The sequence below is a fragment of the Gymnodraco acuticeps genome, unplaced genomic scaffold (genome assembly GCF_902827175.1).
Source record: "Gymnodraco acuticeps unplaced genomic scaffold, fGymAcu1.1, whole genome shotgun sequence".
NCBI classification, from domain to species: domain Eukaryota; kingdom Metazoa; phylum Chordata; class Actinopteri; order Perciformes; family Bathydraconidae; genus Gymnodraco; species Gymnodraco acuticeps.
In genome coordinates, this window is record NW_022990341.1 from 1947990 (window position 1) to 1967352 (window position 19363).

A 19363-nucleotide genomic window follows, 5' to 3' on the forward strand; every position below is an offset into this window, starting at 1 on the left:
CTCAAATGGATGGCAGCTTAATAAACCACTTATCCAGTACATATTTGTTTATAAAGTGGAACAAGCAGTTTTTTCTTTATGGCATCATTCCATGCCTGCACCGTAAATCAACTCCGGTTCAAAATTACATTATGAAACTGAGCTTGTGGGCAGGAAATGAATGCTCTCGCCTGCATTATATATTGAAAGGCTTTTCCAACATTTTCCCTTTCATGTTTGAAAAAGAAGTGAGCTCAACATTACAAACCCCCCAAAGATAAGTTCAACACCACAGTACAGTAGACTTCTATAACACATGTAGTCAAATATATACCTCTGATAGATTTGATCAGAATTAAACAATATAATTGGATTGGACTGCACATGATTGGTCTACCTTTTGAAGTCACTATAGGGTTTCTTTTTTGGTGTAAAACCTATCCAGTTTGTGATGAAGGTGTTTGGATTAAATTAAGAAAATGAAGAGAAACTCCCTCTGGAGGGAACTTTGGGATTTTAGCCTTTGCAGACCATTGACATGCACAAAAACCTATATAACAGACTACATGAAAGAGAGAACCCCAACAAGCGTAAAAGGCCTTTTTTAATGAAGTATTAAGTAGCGTTAAATGGCAATACTACAGTATTGCCATCTAAGGTTAATGTGTTGAGGAGTGTGTCTTGAATGAACAGGCAGTACTCGGTCATTGTTGCATGTTTAATTCCAGGCCAACATTACCTTTCATGAGCAATCCATTAAAATACATCCAGTATGAAAACATTCTTTAGGCATTCATTCAGTGCATCAAATCGCTACAGATCTACTACTTATTGTTCTTCAAGTCATTCTCTTTATCTCTTTGCTTTAAGGTCGTGGGGCTGAATCCAGCGCCCACTTTAAAGGTATTTGAATTGTGAATGATATCAAGCTATGAGGTTGCTACTACTGTACAGAGTGTACAGTGATCTGATGGTCCATCATGCGTACCCTGATTGTCTGGGGTGAGATCAGAAAAGCACTAAGAGTCAGACCAATCCTCTCTACTCGTGAGTGGATGAGATGGATGCAGACCGTGGATGTGGTCTGGTTCGCCCTTTGAATGCTTTTTATTGCCCTGAACCGAAAGGCGGCACAGATGAGAACGTGCCGGAGACAGAGTTGTGGTCAGGTTTTAAAAAGATGAAACAGTGGGGGGTGTGTGAGGAGCTCTAAGTGATGTTCTCCAGGATGTAAAATATAAGCTCCATCACGAAGGGCTCGTCGCCTCTCTTGCGCCCCCTGCTCTGAATCACGGGGATCAGCACGCTGTCCAGGGCGTTCAGGTACCGGGCGGGGAGCGGCAGCCCGTTGCTCCCCGCCACAAAGCCCACCTGAAATGACAAAACAGACCTCTAATTAGTTTAAATACACACACACCCTGGAGCTTTTCTCTTATAAACTATACGACTCTGCAAAGTGTGAGTCATACTGTAACATGCCCTCCCCACCAAAGTTAGACCAGTATGAGTTTTACAAAGTTTCATAAACATTTGAGCAAGTGGACGATTACTTTAAAATCCCAAACTGATGTTATTATCAAATTGTGAACAGATTACCCTATTCTGTATCATAACTGGTGAAACAAATAACATATCAATCTCAATTTTATGTTTGTTTTGGCTTTATTTAACACATCTTTAGGCTAATTCTTATTTCACCTATGATACCAAAAACAAAATGTAGACACTTGACTGTCTGAAGATAGTCTTCACATAATTTGAGGCAGAAATGTTTAAACAAACAATGTGTTTTTCCAGCTATCTAATTAGTTTAGGGATTTAATCATAATTTTGGTCAACTCAATTATACACCTGTTTTTCTCTGTCTCTACCCGCCTTACTAATATGTTTTACTTTGAAGTCAATAATAGTAATTGATTAACAAAATAGCTTAACCTCACCAAATGAAAGCCAGAGTGCAGGTTCTGTGGCTTGATTGTAAGGTCTTTTTTTGTAGTTTTTTCTGCAGAAGTTTCATTTATTTTCACAGAAATTGTACATGTCTATGCTATTATCATGGCAGACCACATGTCAAAAAGTCAGATTTATATCTTAACTACATTCTTAACAAATATGTCTCAGCATTTTTGGATTTGTAGGGCAGTATTCATGATGCAACCTTATTATGTGAGGTGAGTAACAATAAGTAATCGCTGACACCAAACCTCTTTTCTGACCTCTTGAGATTCGAAGGCGACCCTCAGCCCCAGCTTGGCCATCCCGTCCTCTTTCAGCAGTTTGAGGTGAGGACACAGAGCCAGGCAGAAGGCCCGGGCGATCCGCTCCGTCAGCCGGTCGTGTTCAGCAGACTCACTCGCTCCTCTTTTGGGAAGATCCCCCCTCTGCAGGAAGAACACCTGCGCACATCATACACAGACATTTAAAGAAAGGCTGAGGCAGTTTCAGATGGACCTACGTTCATACTTTAAGCAGATCATTATGTACTTCTGTCCAGCGGATGATCTTTCCATTTTCTTTGTATTCTGACTTCTGGAACATCTTAATACTGCTGATGGACTCCATGGACTTCCCATCAATGGGGCTAATGACACTGGAGGACACAAACACACATTACCCGTTATTAACATTTAACAGACATTGAAATGCACTGGTATTTTGCTTGGTTGTTTCAAAGCCTGCATATCTTTATATGCTCAGAGGTGAAAGGAAGCACTCTGTTACAAGTTTAAAGCATCCAAAGTCATTCAAAAGGCTTCTCAACTAATAGCACCAACATATACTTAATTAATTAATTAATTATACATTTGTTAACTTAGTACAAAGTACAAGTGTTGCAGCTGGTAAAGGAGGAGTTTTTTTTTTTAAATTATCTATGTCAGGAAGCAAAGGAATAATTTAACCTGTAATAATGGATTTGTCAAATAATAATAATCTGGATTTATTTTTTAAAGTAATTAAAGTGATCTAAAGTGTATAAAAGTAAGTTTAAAAGTAAAAAGTAGATTATTTGCATCTAAATGGTGGTGGATTAGAAGTCTAAAGAAGCACGACCCAGAAAAACTCACGTAAAGTACCTTAAACTCCTACTTAAGTGCAGTACTTAAATACATTAATGTACTTAGTTACTGTCCACCACTGGTTAGTTTACTGTTATATTTTTCTTATTAAGTATAAAAGCCTCATTCTGCCCCATGAACATCAGACCCATGGGCACACACACTCACCCCTTATTCACAGTGCATTTCTCCTCCACCCACTGCACACACACCAGCTCCTGGCTCTCTGATTGGTCGAGACGTCCGCATGTGACGGTGTAGTCCTTCATCTCGCGCATCGCCCTGCGCAGCTCCGCCATGGTTTCCACGGTGATCTGCACCATCAGCCCATCTGTGGAGAGTGGACAGCGAAACAGGAGAAACAGACGCGCACACACACACATTCATACACTCACATGCAGCAACACGGACACACGCCTAGACACACAGTCTGTTAAAATGTACACAGACACACACATGGAAACATCAACACATTCTGAATACAGCAGGTTTGAAGCAGGGGTGCTCACATGCACTACTTTTGAGAAATTAGAGTAAATAATGAATTCCCTGCCTGAACCTGACTCCCCTCTCGCGGACAGTTTACCTTCTACGATGCTGGACTTGGCGAGGTACCCTGCAGACGCCTTCAGAGCACTGCTGAATATAAAAAAGCAGGAGCCAGTAACTGCAATGAAAAGAAAGAAAACATGTTTAGAGAAAACTGTACAGCTACAATCCTGGACATTAGTTTTGATATCAATGACAAGAAAAACAATTATCATGTAGTGCCATCTTGTGTTACTTTAGGGAACTTCATTTAGTTTGGTGGACCAAAATCCCACATACTGTATAACTCAAAACTACCTCTTTTAATATCTGCACAGCTCTCCACTTTACATTCCAATACTGCCCATATTTATGTCATATACTCTACTACTTTTATTGCAGATTTATATTTTGTGTAAATATTTTTTTTAAAATATGTTTTACAATTGTTCTATTTCATGGTCCTTTTTCTTACAATTTATCTTCGCTTACTGTGTTTTTGTACGCACCATATGCTCCAATATGTGTGTACTTTGCATTAAACCTGATTCTGACTTTTTTTTACTATTTGCAAACTTGATGTTTGCAATTGTTTGTTGTTGCATGTCTTTGATCTTTGTCTATGCTGCAGCAGCATTGCCCTGCGGGGAATATAAACCTCTTTTTATTATAGGTGGATTTTGTCCAACAAATTCAAAGTCTACTATTTTAAAAGGCTTAAAACTAGTGGATAGCACCAAATAGTCAGTGGAGTTGAGTCTCTCTGAATAAAGCCTTTGTACGGATCAGAGTTCTGATTTATTTATTTTTGTTTCACATCAAAGTTTCCCTAAACAAGAAAATGCATTATCTTATCAGTCAATCAGTCTCCCACCTTGTTACAATCCACATTTCTGATTCCTATAAAACTCCTCCACTGCTTCTTGATAAAGTATCATGAAGTCCAGCCTCTGATATCTTGCCGTCTCCCACAGTACCCTGTTATGTCTCACCTTTGCGGGGCTGGTTGTGGATGCTGATGGCCTGGGTCTGGTACTGGCCGTCCTCTGCTTGCACGCAGATGAGGTGAGAGTCTGCGGTCTCGTTGAAGCACGCCCCGATGGCCAGCACATGTTCATTGGACTTATTCAGAGCCTTCATCAGCTAAGGAGAGGGAAAGATGATCAAAAGAAAATACATACACATCATTAATAACTGTGATGCATTAAAGGTTTACTCTCACCTCATTATAGCCGGTGGTCGGTAACTTTATGTTGGTCTTCTGAGCCTCTAGATCCACAGTGAGCCCCGGCACCATCGGTAGGCTGTAACGGTAATTCCTAAAATCCTAAAACAAGATGAGAGAAGCGTTAAAGTTACACTGAAAATCAAAGGTGGGAAAAGTTTGACAAACTGTCATACTCACCACTAACAGTCTCATTATAGTGTGGCCAATTTCCCCAAACAAGGGCTTCCTAAAGCGCACGCTGTACAGTGGGCACGGGTAAACTGCAACAAGATATATAGTGTTTAGCTCAAGAAAAATACTGTAGCATTTCAGTCGCAGCATCTTATACCAAGGCAAGTTTATTTATATAGCACCTTTCAACATACGGCAATTCAAAGTGCTTTACAAGAATGAAAGACATTAAGAGCATAAGAAACATATTAGAAAAAGGCATTTAAAAACACTCATTTATAAGCAAAGATAATAAAACATGAATAACAAACGTACATGAATTAAAGTCACAGTGCAGTGTGATCATGTTTAGGTCTGACTCTCAATCATTGCTAACTTTTTAGCAGAAATAGTTTTCTTTGACCTCACTTTCTTTGTTAACTTATCCTTAAGTTGTTTCAAGTGTTTCATGCTAAACAAACCCCCCTTTCTTTTTTTAAAAATGTTGCCATATTTGTGTAGCATATAAACTACATTTGCTCCCAGACATTCGTGTGGCTTGCTAGTTTTGGACCCCATCTGTACCAAAGCCCCAAGACTTACATCTGTATTCGGCGCCCAGTCGCAGCATGAGGCGCAGAGGGAAGGCTTTGGCCCAGGTCAGCTCTGCTCGGTGGACCAGCAGGCCGAAGAGGTAGGGCTGGTTGGGCAGAGGGAGGCCCTGCAGGGACTGGAGGGTGGAGCGGACGTACAGGAAGCCCGCGTGCTCCGTGCTGCCCAGGAAACTGCTGCCCAACAAGGACAGCGACAGGTGCTTCACAACCTTTCCTGCAGAACCACAGTGGGAAGGAAACGTGTGTCATTAGAGCAGGAAACACATTTATGGACAGTTTTAGAGTCAGAAAATGGGCAAAAAGCTATATAAAACATCCTTACTACTATATTCATTCAAAAAACGTGTTCACTGGAACATGCACTGAGGTAGAGAATACATTTACAATTTAGCCAAATTAAGAAACACGCAAATAGGCCTCGAGAGACTCAAATAAAAAGCCTAATAATTAGAGATGGAAAAAGTACACACATCCTTTACTCAAGTAGAAGTACAGATACTCGTATTTAAAAATACTCTGGTAAAAGTAGAAGTACTGACTAAACTTCTTCACTCAAGTAAAAGTAAAGAAGTATGGGCTTCGAAATGTACTTAAGTAAAAAGTACCCATAACTACCAAATGTTTTAAAGAGTAATTGTTAGCTAATGAATATTTAGATGCTGAACAACGGCAACATGACAACGTTTTCATTGGTCCCTCTTCTTTGGAGAAGACCAGGAAATGATGGATACACGGATTGTGTTCAAATCAATAGGCACGCAATGACTCTAAATAATAATGATCACGCCACCAAACACACATTCAAACTAAAGGAACCAGCCTGTTTGGAAAATGCAAGAAGTAAAAGTAAAAATGTTTAGTGGTACCAGAAAAATGTATTTAAGTACAGTAACAAACTATCTGTACTCCACTACTTCCCACCTAATTAATAAAGCACTTAAATCAACCCAAACAAGAACAACTAAAGGTGAAATAGAAAGACATTCATATTTTAAATTGCCCTGAGGATAAATGCAATGTTTAAAGTTTTAGATTGTTCTGCATGATGTTCGATGATACAGGGGCACAATGAGAAAACTGGATCTTCCAAGCTCAGTAAAAAAGAATCTGGCAAAGGCTTGAGGGGGTAGAAAACTAGTAAGGGCCTTTTAAATAAATAAAACCCAGTGTGTATCACAGCTTACAGAGAGAGAGAGAGAGAGAGAGAGAGAGGAGAGAGAGAGAGAGAGAGAGAGAGAGAGAGAGAGAGAGAGAGAGAGAGAGAGAGAGAGAGAGAGAGAGAGAGAGAGAGAGAGAGAGAGAGAGAGAGCCACTCTGACTCAGCAGACAGCTCACAAAGAAGAGTTTTATAATACCTCCAGTAATACTGCGACTGTATATTGTGTGTGTCTGACCTGTGAAGGTGTCCCTGTACAGCTGGATGAAGTGGCTGAAAATGTCTTTGGGGAAGCTCTTCTCTTCAGGCAGACACTGCAGCAGCACCACCACCTCCACCTGGCCCACAGCGTGCATGCCCTTAGTGGTCACACACCAGCACTTCCTGTTCACATCTGTCACACAACAAAGGCATCATCTCAGAGGTAAACAAGGACAGTTTGCAGCTTAAAATCATTCAGTCAAACATTTTGCACTCAATATCTTTTGTCAGATAACAGCAGTGTGTAAAATATGTTGCAAATGAGTGATTGTTATGTTATGTTAAATGTTTTTTTTTTCATGTATTGTGTTGGGAAAATACTGAATGTACTGAACCGCTATATCTGCATCCAGGGGTGCCGTCAGGGGGTGAAAAGTTAGGACCATTCTAAGGGCCCGTGACTGACAGGGGCCCCGAACATTTTTAGAACATTAAGAAAAAATGTTTAAGTAACCTTTCATCAATCATCAATAATTAACATTAATATAACGTTAAATTGATAATGTACTCACTAAACTTACGATTCATTTAACTTTTTTTCTTCCAAAAGTTAATTATCCAAAGCCTCTGTACACCCCCCTCTATTTACATGTAATGGTTTGGTCCTGCCTCCAAACGCTGTGCGGCACCGCTCTTTCTAGCAGCAGAGAGTGAGAGCATGTGAGGAGGGATGCTAGTACTTACTAGGGATGGGAATTTGAAAGCAAATGTATATTCGAATAATCGACCCCCCCAAAAAACGGTTAACCGATTAACCGAAAAGTATATATATCCTATAAAAAAATCCCTGGCGGCGACCCTGTCTGCATCTTGTGAGTGTGTAACTCCCTCTCTTGTAGCCTATATCAGCATGTGAAGGACACTGTTCAGGAACTAGTTGTACCAAATGCTCTGTATGTGAGGACTACTAAATATCCTGATATTGAAGCTCAAGCTGGTGACGAGTGATATTTTTCTAACATATTGTGTCTTTATATTTGTCCATGTTGATGTTACAAATGGAGCTGCTACGATGCAAATCAAATTTCAGACTTGATCTGACCGTTAAAGTATTATCGTGTCGTATCGTATTTCGTGAGCACACAATCATCAACAATAGAAAGAGAACTCTAACGTACAGTTGACCAGTTTGACCATAGCGAGCAGGTTGGCGTTGAGGACGAACACCAGAGGTTTTGGTCGGCCGCTCTCCAGCTCCTGGATGAGCAGCGTCTCAGAGGGCTGCTCCTCCACAGTGTAATCTGAAGAGAAAACAGTAACACTGACATTAGATTAAAGTATCTTCTACAACTGCTCATTTTCATGACCTTGAAATATGTTCAGCTTCTTGGTATCTTTTCTACGAAATTCAACACATTTCTACTTTCTTGTTTATTTCTAGTCTTTTAATTTGTATAGTACAATGCCATGTCTTTTTATGCTGCTGCAACACAAACATTTCCCAAATTGGGATCACAAAGTACTTCTTATCTTATCTTATCAGCATTTCCTGGAAGTCTGCATGGTGCAAAGATGAATGAAACAGAAGGGAGTCCCATGCAAATCAAGAAGTAAAAGGCAAGGTGAAAATGCGATCCCTGATGTTGAGGAGTTGAACGTGTGTTGACAGAAGGAAGAGCAAAGTAAAGCATTATAATTAAGTGACAGCAGAGGCTACGGAAAAATGCTGAATAACCTAAATTCAGGGGCGTTTGTAAACAATAACAATAATAAAAGCTACCAGTCCTTACGTCTTTATGAGAGTGGAGACAATGGTTTTCTTTTATCTGGCGCAAGAAAGTCTTTTTTTATATCATTGTATGCAAATAAAAGAGCTTACCTAATGATTTCAAGATTCATGTTAGAAAATAAACTCATTGCTGTGTAAGGATTAATAACCATTGTCTAAGCATGGCCCTATTAAAGATGCAAGGACGGGTAGCTTTTATTATCTATTTATATATTTATTTGACAGGGACAGTGCACATTGATTGACATTTCTGTAAATGCGCCAGAGTTAGCCAACAGGCTATTTTTCGTCTGTAGTCCCTGGACAGATGTTGAAAGTCATCCTAAAAACAAAAATTCACTTCAAATAACAGGTAAATACAATCAGTAAAACAACATTCAACAGAGATACTTATATAATGATAAAAGCATATATAAAAAACATATAAACTAAAATACATATTCACAAAGCAGACAGATAGCAACAGGTCAAGGCACATGTACAAACAGAGCGTTGTATATTGTGTCAGTGTTGACAGAGCTGACTTTCCACTAACCATGTTTTTAAGTTAGATTTAAATGAACTGCAGGTGTTTTGTTCTCTAATCTTTACTGGGATTGAGTTCCACTGTTGTGCAGCTTTAAAAGAAAAAGAAGATTGGCTGAATGAACTCTTCCTTAATGGAACAACGCAGTCTCCTCTTGTTGCAGCTCTTGTTGACCTACAGGTGTGCGTATGGTGATAACATGTCTGAGCGGAGGTGAGGTAAGGCCGTGTATTATTTTGTACATGAGGCAAGCATTTGCATATCTCATTACATTTTCCCAGCTCAACAAGTTATATTTTGTGTGATATTAATGCTATTGTTTTTAAATGCCCCTGTTTAACCAGGCTGAACAGGGTCTACATTATGATTACTGTGGCAGCCCAACAGGGAATAGTCCTTGGAATAATCGCAAAACAAAATCACTACTTAGTCTTTTATTTACAATAGACGTGTCTTTCATTCAGGTTATTCTGCTTTTGCTGTCACTTAATTTTGATGCTTTACTTTGCTCTTCCTTTTGTCAACACACTGTCAGCTTCTCAACATCAGAGACTAACTTTGAACCTTGCTTTGTGCTTCCAGATATTCATGGAACTCCTTTTTGTTTGTGCGTCTCCTTTCATCTTTGCACCGTGCACACTTGACAGGAAATGCTGATACCAAGAAAAAGGCCTAAAAGATATTCCACGGTGATGAAATTAACAGCATCTGCTACATAAGCTAATACATCTACACAGTCATCTGGCTAAATCGTTCACTCTCCTGTTGAATGGAAGCTGTCTCACCTCCTTTGACCCCAGTGGAGGTGAGGATGGGGGGGAGACCCTCCAGAGGGATGAGGTTTGCAGAGCTGCTCACTAAAGCCGTGGTGCCCCAGCCATAAGGACCACAGGCCTCCTAGAGGAAGAAGGAAAGAGAGCAGTAAGACCACTTTCTTTTTCTCCAAGAACAATATGTAATGTTTGGGTGGTCCTACATTGATATTAGTCCCATGTGGTCTCAAGGCTCTCCTGATCTGTGGTGAACCCCCAGGACTTCTAGAGGGCCCGCCCAGCGCTCGTCTCATCAGCGGAGAAAACCCTCGGACAGGTGTGGTGGGGGCAGATTCAGACTGCTTCAGAGGGAGGATTTCATCTGCAAACCACACCCTCCTTTTTCCCCTCGGAGATGTCCCTGAGGAGAGAAGAATTGCTTATGCAAATAGTCAATAAAAACTCAACTTTAATTGAATAAAAATAAAGCTGTGCTCACTTTTGAGGAGGGTTGAGTGACAGCAAACACAAACTCGTCCCTCCTTTCCATCCAGATGTGTGAGTCTGAACTTCACATTGGAGCAAAGTGCACAAAAAACCTGGCGAACACATGACACACATACATTTTCATGTCACCTGTCACGAGGTAAGTCTTATTTCAATGGAAATCCTATAAAATGTTCCTCACCTTCCCACAGGCTCTGCAGTGATGCCTCCTCTTGGTGAACGTAAACTTGACCCCACACTTCATGCAGACCTGCGCCTGGGCATCAGGGACCCACACTGGAGCGATCTCCCCGAGGACGGTGCCTCGATCCTTGGACAAAATGCCAACAGGGCTCAGCTGGGAATCATTGTCAGGATCCAGAGGAGAGGCGGCACATTCCCCCGTCGCTCCCTCCTCACCGCTGCTCGTCTCCTCTCCTCCATCAGATCTGACCTTGGTCTCTGGTCTCTCCTCCAGCTCCTTCTCTTCAACCACAGAGTCCTCCTTTGATGGGGGATCCTTTTTCTTCTCCTCCTCCTCCTCCTCCTCATCATCTGCCACCTCATCCTCTTCCTCCTGGTCCTCCTCTGGCCATGCAGCCTCGGCAGGGCTCAGCACCAGGGGGCTGGGCGTCTCCCCGAAACAGCTCTCCCCCCATGTGGAGATGGAGGTCACAGTGCAGCTGCCCTCCTCCAGCTGGGAGGGTGAGGCGGCGTCGGCAGGAGGTTCGGATGGTTTCTGCTCACATGGACCCAAGCTGCTCCTCACTGCGGCTTCTGAAGAGGTCTTAGAGGGAGATGCTGCTCGGATTTGGCCGCAACCCAACCCCGGTTTGGACACGTCTCCATCTTTGAGCACCAGCAGGCAGGGTCTGTTCAGCCAGTGGTGCTTGGTGTCCTGGAGAGACGGATTGTCTCCTTCATCTGTTTCAAGGGGGAGCATGATGATGATATCAAGACCACTAAATGTCTCTTTTGCCTTTTTCTGTCAAGCACACACACTTAATTAGTGTCATTAATAATGAGTCATTTGACGGCAAATGTTCACATGTGCTAAGTGGCCATTTAACAGCATGTGTTAATATCGTTAATATATGTATTCACCCAGGACACACCTCTTAGCTTTCAATCATCACTAAAGGCAGCATTAGTACTAATTTGCCCTTGAGGTGTATTTGAGATCATAACAGAAGAAAACAAGTGGTTAAACAAATAGGTTTGTTGTGGACTAAATATTGATGTAAAAACAATAATTGTGTTTGTTGTTAATATCTCATTGCTGCTATGGTTCACCAGAAAGCCAAAAGTTCAACAGAGGCTCTGTTACCACATCCAACACAGGATCTACATACAGGTTGTTTATTGGTTTACAGCTGTTCATGTTTGAACCATTGGTCATGGCGTTCATGGACAGACCAAAGACAAATGCATATGGTAATACAATCAAAGGGTTTGCACATTTCACTCTGGGTGGTTTTCAAATCATCACCTGCACATAATCTTAAATCTAGTAAGGAACTAGGCTACTGTCAATATAGTCAAATGTGCGAGTTAATTCTGAATGACTGCATAGCCTCCGTTAAAAGGCACATACCGTACCTTCTCAGATTGAAGCCGATTACTGTTCTAACAGCCTTCTCTCTCACGTAATAACCATTACTGTTAATTACCAGCACACAAGAGGGGAGTAAATGTGTCCATAGCTGGTGTTTCATTGAGCACTAAGTGATTCATGACTCAGCACCCCGTATGTGAAAACCGCTAGATTAATGTTACAGGATAACAACCGGAAAACTGGATTTATATTGAATGGGAATTATCTTATTTTCCAGATTAAATTGCATTGCAGCCCCCTTACAGAATCAAAATAAAGGCGGGTCGTGTGGTTCCTGCTGCGGGCTATAGAGTGGATATTTCCCGGTGTCACGGTGCACGGATCCGGATGACCGGAGCGATGATCGCATCCCGGGACAGTGACGCATGCAACACACGTGTACGATGTTTAATCCGCCGGCAGGCACCGAGCCCGGCAGCAATGCGACACTCACCCCGTTACATCAGAGCAGGACATCTCACTGAGAGCCGCTGTTTACGGTCTGCGGACAGCGCGTCAATGTGCACAACACTCGATATGTGCGCAACACACACACACACACACACAGATGATGCGGACTATGCGCGCTGCCAAATGCTGTATCAGCGATTTTCTGTGACAAACACAGACGCGCATGCAGTATCATCACATTGTAACGCACCGGCTATGAATAGGGGAGTAAATCATCCCCTCCCCGCTGCAGTGAATCGCATTTCTTACCCTCAGTTATTCCTCCCAAAAGGCTTTCATTCTCGTCATCCCGCGCAGAGAAGAACTTGAGCATTTTATCCGGTTACATGAGAGAGCCGAGCAGCACGGATTCAGGCAGCAGTGCCTTGCTCACAAGCGGAGGATGGGGTGATTTTGCCTCTCTTCCCCCCTCTCTGTGATCTCCCTCCTCCCCTGTGTCTCTCTGCAGCTCTTTGAAGAAACTCAAGAGGTGTGCAGAAACGTCCCTCCCCAGTTTGCTGTCTGCACAACCCGCAGGACAGAATACAGGCCAAGACAACTGAGACATAATGTAAGATGATGGGATGTGAAAAGCTGCACAACCTGACACACTGATGGTTATATGATTACATGAGTAGATCCATGCAAAACTGAGGAGTACAATTAGTTTGGGTGAGAAATGATTAATGACCACAGCACCATATACAAAATGTGAATCACTTTTATTTTGTTTCATAAACAAAAAAGTCTTCAGACTCACTTTAATGACCACTGTAATCCTGACCATGACTGACAGTGTTGTGAAGGGATTTAACCAGAAGGGGGTATTTCTTTTTTTAGAAGTGCACAAGCCAGTCTGACTATCAGTGGGCCATCGTAAAATAGAAAAGTCTCTGGTTTTGGGGAAACATGGGGTAGTGTCTGATATGTCTGGATAGACTTAAAAACACAGGGGAAGGGTTCTTCATTGCAGTCCAGCCCGAGTGCACAGGAACTTCACGTGCGTCAGTTCGCCTCGTTCTTTGACGCTTCATCAAAGTTCTCCACCAGATCTGTAGAAAGACAACATATTGTGAATTATTACATTATAGGAAACTGTTTTTTACTACTTTCCAAATGATTTTTTTCCAAGGATTACAGCAGAAACCATACACATTAAACAAAGTGGGTCTTTTTTATTGACTAAATAATAGACTTATATGAATTATAGGCTTTTGAGATCTGCTGTAGTTTAAAATCTGACTTTCAAACGTCTGATGGTTCATACCTGGAACATCATCATCCTCTTCCTCGATGTCCTCTGCCTTTGGAGCCTTGCTGTCGAGAGCTGAGATGAAATAAAACATATTATAGCATTAGATTTTAAGAATTCTCACACAAATGTTCAATATTTTTTGAAAGGATAAGTCTGGTTACATTGTATATATTTCTTATTATCAGCAAGTCACATGAAAGGAGCAAGAGAGAACATTGATCAACCCTACTAACAAACCTTTCTGTGCGACAAAGCCTGATATATCTTATTCCTCTGTGCCATAGACCTCTATAGCTTTACACTGGGTGACATGAAGCTTCATCATAATGAACATGTGACCAGGCTTGGAATTTCGTCATTTGAGGGGCAAGGCCATTTGGCCTTTGGTGTCACACATTTTTTCAGGGCGCAAAGGCCATTGAGAGAAACATTTGGATTTGGAGCTTACAAATAAATAACTTCACTTTTTGATAAGAAAAGCACACGAATGACATGGGAAACAAATCACTTTTTTAATATCAATAATGTCAAACATGATATCATCCTATAGGCCTATGCCTCCTTAGTATTACCGTATATAAAATAAAATACTCTACTTTGAATAATTAGTGTTTGGTATGTTTTCCATCTACTACTTCTCCCATTCACAAATCCAAAATCAAATCAAAAAATCAAAAATTCTATTAATATGTAACAAATATATTCCATTTCAGAGCAGAAGACACAGCCTTCAAGGGTCCAACTCTGCACATAAATCATTCAGCAGTGCACAGTGAAGTGTGTGTGTGTGTGTGTGTGTGTGTGTGTGTGTGTGTGTGTGTGTAGAGAGTCTCTTTAATCAACTCCTCACAGCTCTGTTCAGAAACTGAATACAATCGTTGCTTTAATTCTGTCTTTAGGACGTTGTTGTGAGTGTGGACGGAGCAGCTGCAGGTTAGTTTAGCCTGATTGATCCATTCAGAAAACACGCATTCTAAAAGATTTTTCGCTTGCCGTCTTGTCTGTAGACGTGTCAAAGCATTAATTCATGTTTTTTACTAACCGGTATCAGTATGTAGTTACTTCAGCATCCTTTTGAAACGTGTATTACAATTAAATCACTGTAAAATAGGTTAATTTTGTCGTAGTTGGTTTCCACCACAGTATTTACATGGAAATAAGCCCCGCCCCCTCTCCAGCGCATTCTGTTTGAATGACAGGAGTAAACACAGCTGACAGCCGAGGTGAAACTCCAGCGGTTAGAGCGATGAGAATATTCGCATGCCATCACGTCCGTTGTGAATGCAGCATAATGCAGTTCAGAAAACACTGTTCTGTCGCTTTTAAAGCAACTTCGAGATTTTAACAGTGTGAGGGGCCCAAAGGCCATGGTGGCCGTAGGACGTACAATTATTTGTGGCGCATAATGGCCAGACAGAGGGGCTACGACCGCCGTGAAAATCCTACCCTGCATGTGACCCGTAGTTTATTTTGAGTTCATCCCACAAACTCCATCCAGCTGTTGTAAATCTTACTGGAGCATTGAATTAATATATGAATCCCCCAGAAATACACTTTCTACTCCTGTTTGAGTAAAGTTTGCTCAAACATACAGTGGCCTGCTGTTGAAGGACTTTTATGGAGCCTTTATTCTCCACTCCCAATATTTTCTTGTGTCAATATTGTTATGCATGCTGAAAGAAAGTTCAATGTTTAAAAAAAGGTGTGAACTTGTGATGTCCGAGAAGTGTGTTTAGTATTTCTGTACAGCGAGGCAAGTTTATTTAGATAGTTAATTTCAACAAAAGCATTTCAAAGTGCTTTACAAGAAATGAAAAACATTAAGAGCATTAAGATATAGTGCTACAGAAACACATAAGGTGGAATTAGCCCTCGATGAAGAAGTGCACTTCTCCTTTGAGATGTCTTAGTTGGTTATTTTTCTCTTTTGGAAGATAACAATATGGTTGGTTATGATTATCATCTCACTGGTCCATTTAACTCACACAACTAAAAATCCTTTAAAACAATTGAGTTGTTTTTAAACAATTACTTAAAGGTGGGGTAGGTAAAAATGGAGAAACCAGCTCGAGTGCGCTAGAATTTGAAAGTACACAACCGAAAAAAATCTGCCCCTTCCTTCAGACTTCCTTACAGAGCCCCTCCTCCAACACACACGAACGCGCACATGACCAATGAGGGCACCAGATAAGTTTGTGCACAGATGGAAGGCTGACAGGCAGGTAGGCCATCCAGTTACTTTAGCCGGGCCGGCTCAGATGATTGGTCGTGCTTTTTACAGCGCCACGGCTTCCACAGATGACTTTTTTGTTATGTATTTATTGTCAAAGCATTTAATATATTCATTGCTATCGGGATGTTAAGAGCATTCCATGGAATATAACAAGTGTTTCTGAAGTGAATGACCTACCCCACCTTTAAGTTGAGTATGAAAGGCCTTGTGTTTTAAAAAAATATAATGGAAAAAGGGAAAACTTTAACAAGAGCAAAAAAGCAACAGGATGGATTCCAACTCATCTTAACCAACAGGCACCATAATAACTAAACGTCTAACCACCCAAACACCTGATCCATCCTTCTCCACTAAGAAAAGCTCTTGATTTAGGTCTTTTTATACATTGAATGATTTTGAAATGTAACTGTGGAGTGAGCTGCAGATGCTTCTCTCAAAAAAAGGAAGTGCCTCATCTTAACTAAACCTTCCTAAAGCCTCTTTCTCAGTGATTGTAAGAGGGTCAGAGGTCAGTGAAGTTGAGGCCCACCCACCTTGCCGGGGGAACTGTTCTGCCAGTTTGCGCAGGCTGCTGAGGCTGTCGGCTCCCAGCTGGCTGAGGATGCCGGGGAGCATCTCTGTCAGCTGCTTCGTCTCAGCGTGACCCGTGATGGCGAAGGTGTTGGCGGAAAGAGAGGCCTGCACTTTGGGGTTGTTGAAGTGGATCACTGTCCCGTCATCCTTGATCATGTTCACCTGAGAAAACACCATGCAGTTTTTACATTTACGGCTAAAAGTGTTTGATCTGAGAAGTGAATCTACGTATTTTTGTTTGTTTTTTTGGATGTGTAAACTGTCTGATTGTGAAATAGTAGAACAAACTAATCTATCCTATGTAAATGTTTACAAACTAGTCGACAAAGAATGAGTGTAGACAAACCTGAAATCACTCTTACGGCCACAGAGAAAGAAAAGCTTCACATTCATTGAATAGGTAAGATAACATTCAGGGTTTGTTTATGCTGAAGATCTATACCAATGTACCTCTTCAATTCCAGCAATATTGTTGACAGCCAACTTCTTCAGTGAACTCTGAAGCTTTTTGTCGTCAGCTGTTGCCGTTCTGTGAACCACCTTCTTCTTCCTGCGCGCAGATCCCTAAAACAAAAGTAGAACAAGGACTCCTAAATGACAGACACTTTAAGAGAGCTATAACAACCGCATTAGGTGGAAAAAGGAAAGGTTGTCGCGGAAACATTGCCTTTGTTGTTGCATTATAGTATTTCAAACAAGGCTCTCTCTTCAATTCAAATATGATTCATTCACAATATTATAGACTGCAGCACTTAAGTCCAAAACATTTGGACGTAAGTGCTGCAGTCTATAGTCAGACAGATTTTATTTATAAATCTTTTTATCAGTTTTCGCACAGATATCAAACAGACATTTTCAAGACATTACATGTAAAATACTGTGTTTTCCTAGTACAGTTGACAAATAAACACAAACCCCAATACCCCGCAATCTCATTCACACAAACATACAAGGGGGGGGGCAAGGAAATAAAAACAAAATTAAATAAAAGGGTGAATATTAAATAGTATTTCAAAGAAAAAGGGGGGGGGTGCTCTGCTGAGAATTAAGTATTGGGTTCTTCACCAATAGTAAGGGTGTCAATGTGGTCCAGAAAAGGCTGCCAGGTATCATGGAACGTCGTCAGGGCGCCCCTAAGGGAGAACCTAATCCTCTCAAGCCTGACGCAATACAGGATTTCATGAATCCATCTATTATGGGTGGGAGGGGAGGAATGTATCCATTTAAGGAGAATAAGCCTCCTGGCAAGCAGAGTGGTGAATGCGATAACTCGTTTTGAGGTAATGGGTGCATTGGGCATCAGAGGAATTCCGAAAAGGGCAGTGAGGGGGCTAGGGTCCACAGTCAGACAGATTTTTAGCTGATATGGATATATTTATTTGAGAGTTCAATTTGTTTTAATATTGATACATCTGCTATAAGTGCATAAACATACTCTATCAACTTAATTAAGGGCTCATTAATATCCCTTAAAATGTGTTCAATGCTCTCCAGCGGACAAACTATGTGATGGTGTCACTATCAGAGAAACTAACTTAAATGTATCTTTTACAGATTGTTTTAAATAAAATGTTAGAGAACAGCGTAAATACACCCACATGGATTTCTCAGATTACAAAATAATATCTATAAAATTGCAGTTTGTGTTTGACTATCAGATAAATCCATATGAGCTGAATTTACAGGTGTTCTAAGACGCTTTACAAAGACAAAAAAAAAAGTCAAAATCAAAACAAGTTGACACAACAACATTTATCACTAGGATATTAAAGTTACAGATTAAAGGTTTAATGCAATGATTGTTTCAGTTCTACATAATGCAGGATTCAATATTAATATTATTATTGATTATATCGGAAGTAAGACTCATTTATTTTTGTTTTGAAAATGTAACATGTCACCTCCAGAACATTAATTTTATAAATACAATAAAGACACATTTTTTCATGGAAAGATGCATTGTGATTTTGGTGAGTATAGTTTATTTGACTTAATGAAAAGGAGAGATCACACACACCCACATCCACACACACCTACACACACATCTTATTCTCATCCTCATCAAAACAGAAGATCACTTCCTGGATGGAAAACTCACCTTTCCTCCTATCCGCACTTGGGCTTGAAGTTTTGCTAGTTTTTCTTGATTCATGTTTTCACCTACAGAATAAGAGAATTGCATAAAACATATTGAAAACAAATACTTGTGAAGTGAAACCAGCTAAACAACTAGCATGCTGCTGCGTTTACTGACGACTGAGAGATACAACAACAATATTATGAGCTAACCAGAAATATCCCTGAACAACACAGTACAAATACAGTAACAGAAAGTAATGTTAATTATCAAAATGTAGACCAATAATGAAGCCATAAAGACACATTTTAATGACAGCTCGCTGCCATAATAATAACACACACTAGCTGAGCATGCAGCTGCAGAGATGACAACACAGGGCCACACACTGAACACACACACACTGCACACACAGCTTGTCACGGCTCGGTTCGGCCCGACAGCTCCGCTCCGAACACACACACACAAACACACACTTCATATGGACCCCACTTTACACACACATCAACATTTATGATGCCAAACCTGGTCAAATGTCCACACAGGCATGCGGTTCTGAAAGATGGAGGTTATGAGGAAGAGATTACGTCACGAACCATACGGATTTTCTTCTTCTACGTTTATAAACAGCTGCAGGGATTTGAGTGAAGTGATGCCATCTACATGACATTCTGTGTATTACATCAACAAACGCTGCTGCCATACAAAGAGATGGT

General features: G+C 40.9%; 2 protein-coding genes across 5 annotated transcripts; both read right to left on the reverse strand.

The window, feature by feature from the left end:
- Positions 1-679: 679 nt before the first annotated feature.
- Positions 680-13071, reverse strand: zfyve9b (zinc finger, FYVE domain containing 9b). Of its 4 annotated transcripts, none has more exons than XM_034223488.1 (16): positions 12780-13071; positions 10668-11389; positions 10479-10578; positions 10204-10400; positions 10013-10124; positions 8091-8213; positions 6950-7105; positions 5545-5769; positions 4969-5051; positions 4786-4890; positions 4556-4706; positions 3622-3702; positions 3204-3366; positions 2464-2569; positions 2196-2375; positions 680-1350 (listed from the first exon to the last, which is right to left on the reverse strand). In XM_034223488.1, the coding sequence occupies exons 1-16, from the start codon at positions 12841-12843 to the stop codon at positions 1189-1191; spliced, it is 2730 nt and encodes a 909-aa protein (XP_034079379.1). In that variant the 5' UTR covers positions 12844-13071; the 3' UTR covers positions 680-1188. The 4 variants fall into 4 exon arrangements, with proteins under 4 accessions (XP_034079379.1, XP_034079378.1, XP_034079377.1 ...); XM_034223487.1 differs by having other exon boundaries at positions 2184-2375; XM_034223486.1 differs by having other exon boundaries at positions 10204-10418.
- Positions 13072-13212: 141 nt separating this feature from the next.
- On the reverse strand, positions 13213-19259 carry btf3l4 (basic transcription factor 3-like 4). The gene is made up of 6 exons (XM_034223492.1): positions 19173-19259; positions 18669-18730; positions 17021-17134; positions 16531-16732; positions 13777-13836; positions 13213-13561 (listed from the first exon to the last, which is right to left on the reverse strand). The coding sequence occupies exons 2-6, from the start codon at positions 18720-18722 to the stop codon at positions 13515-13517; spliced, it is 477 nt and encodes a 158-aa protein (XP_034079383.1). The 5' UTR covers positions 18723-18730; positions 19173-19259; the 3' UTR covers positions 13213-13514.
- Between the last annotated feature and the right edge of the window lie 104 nt (positions 19260-19363).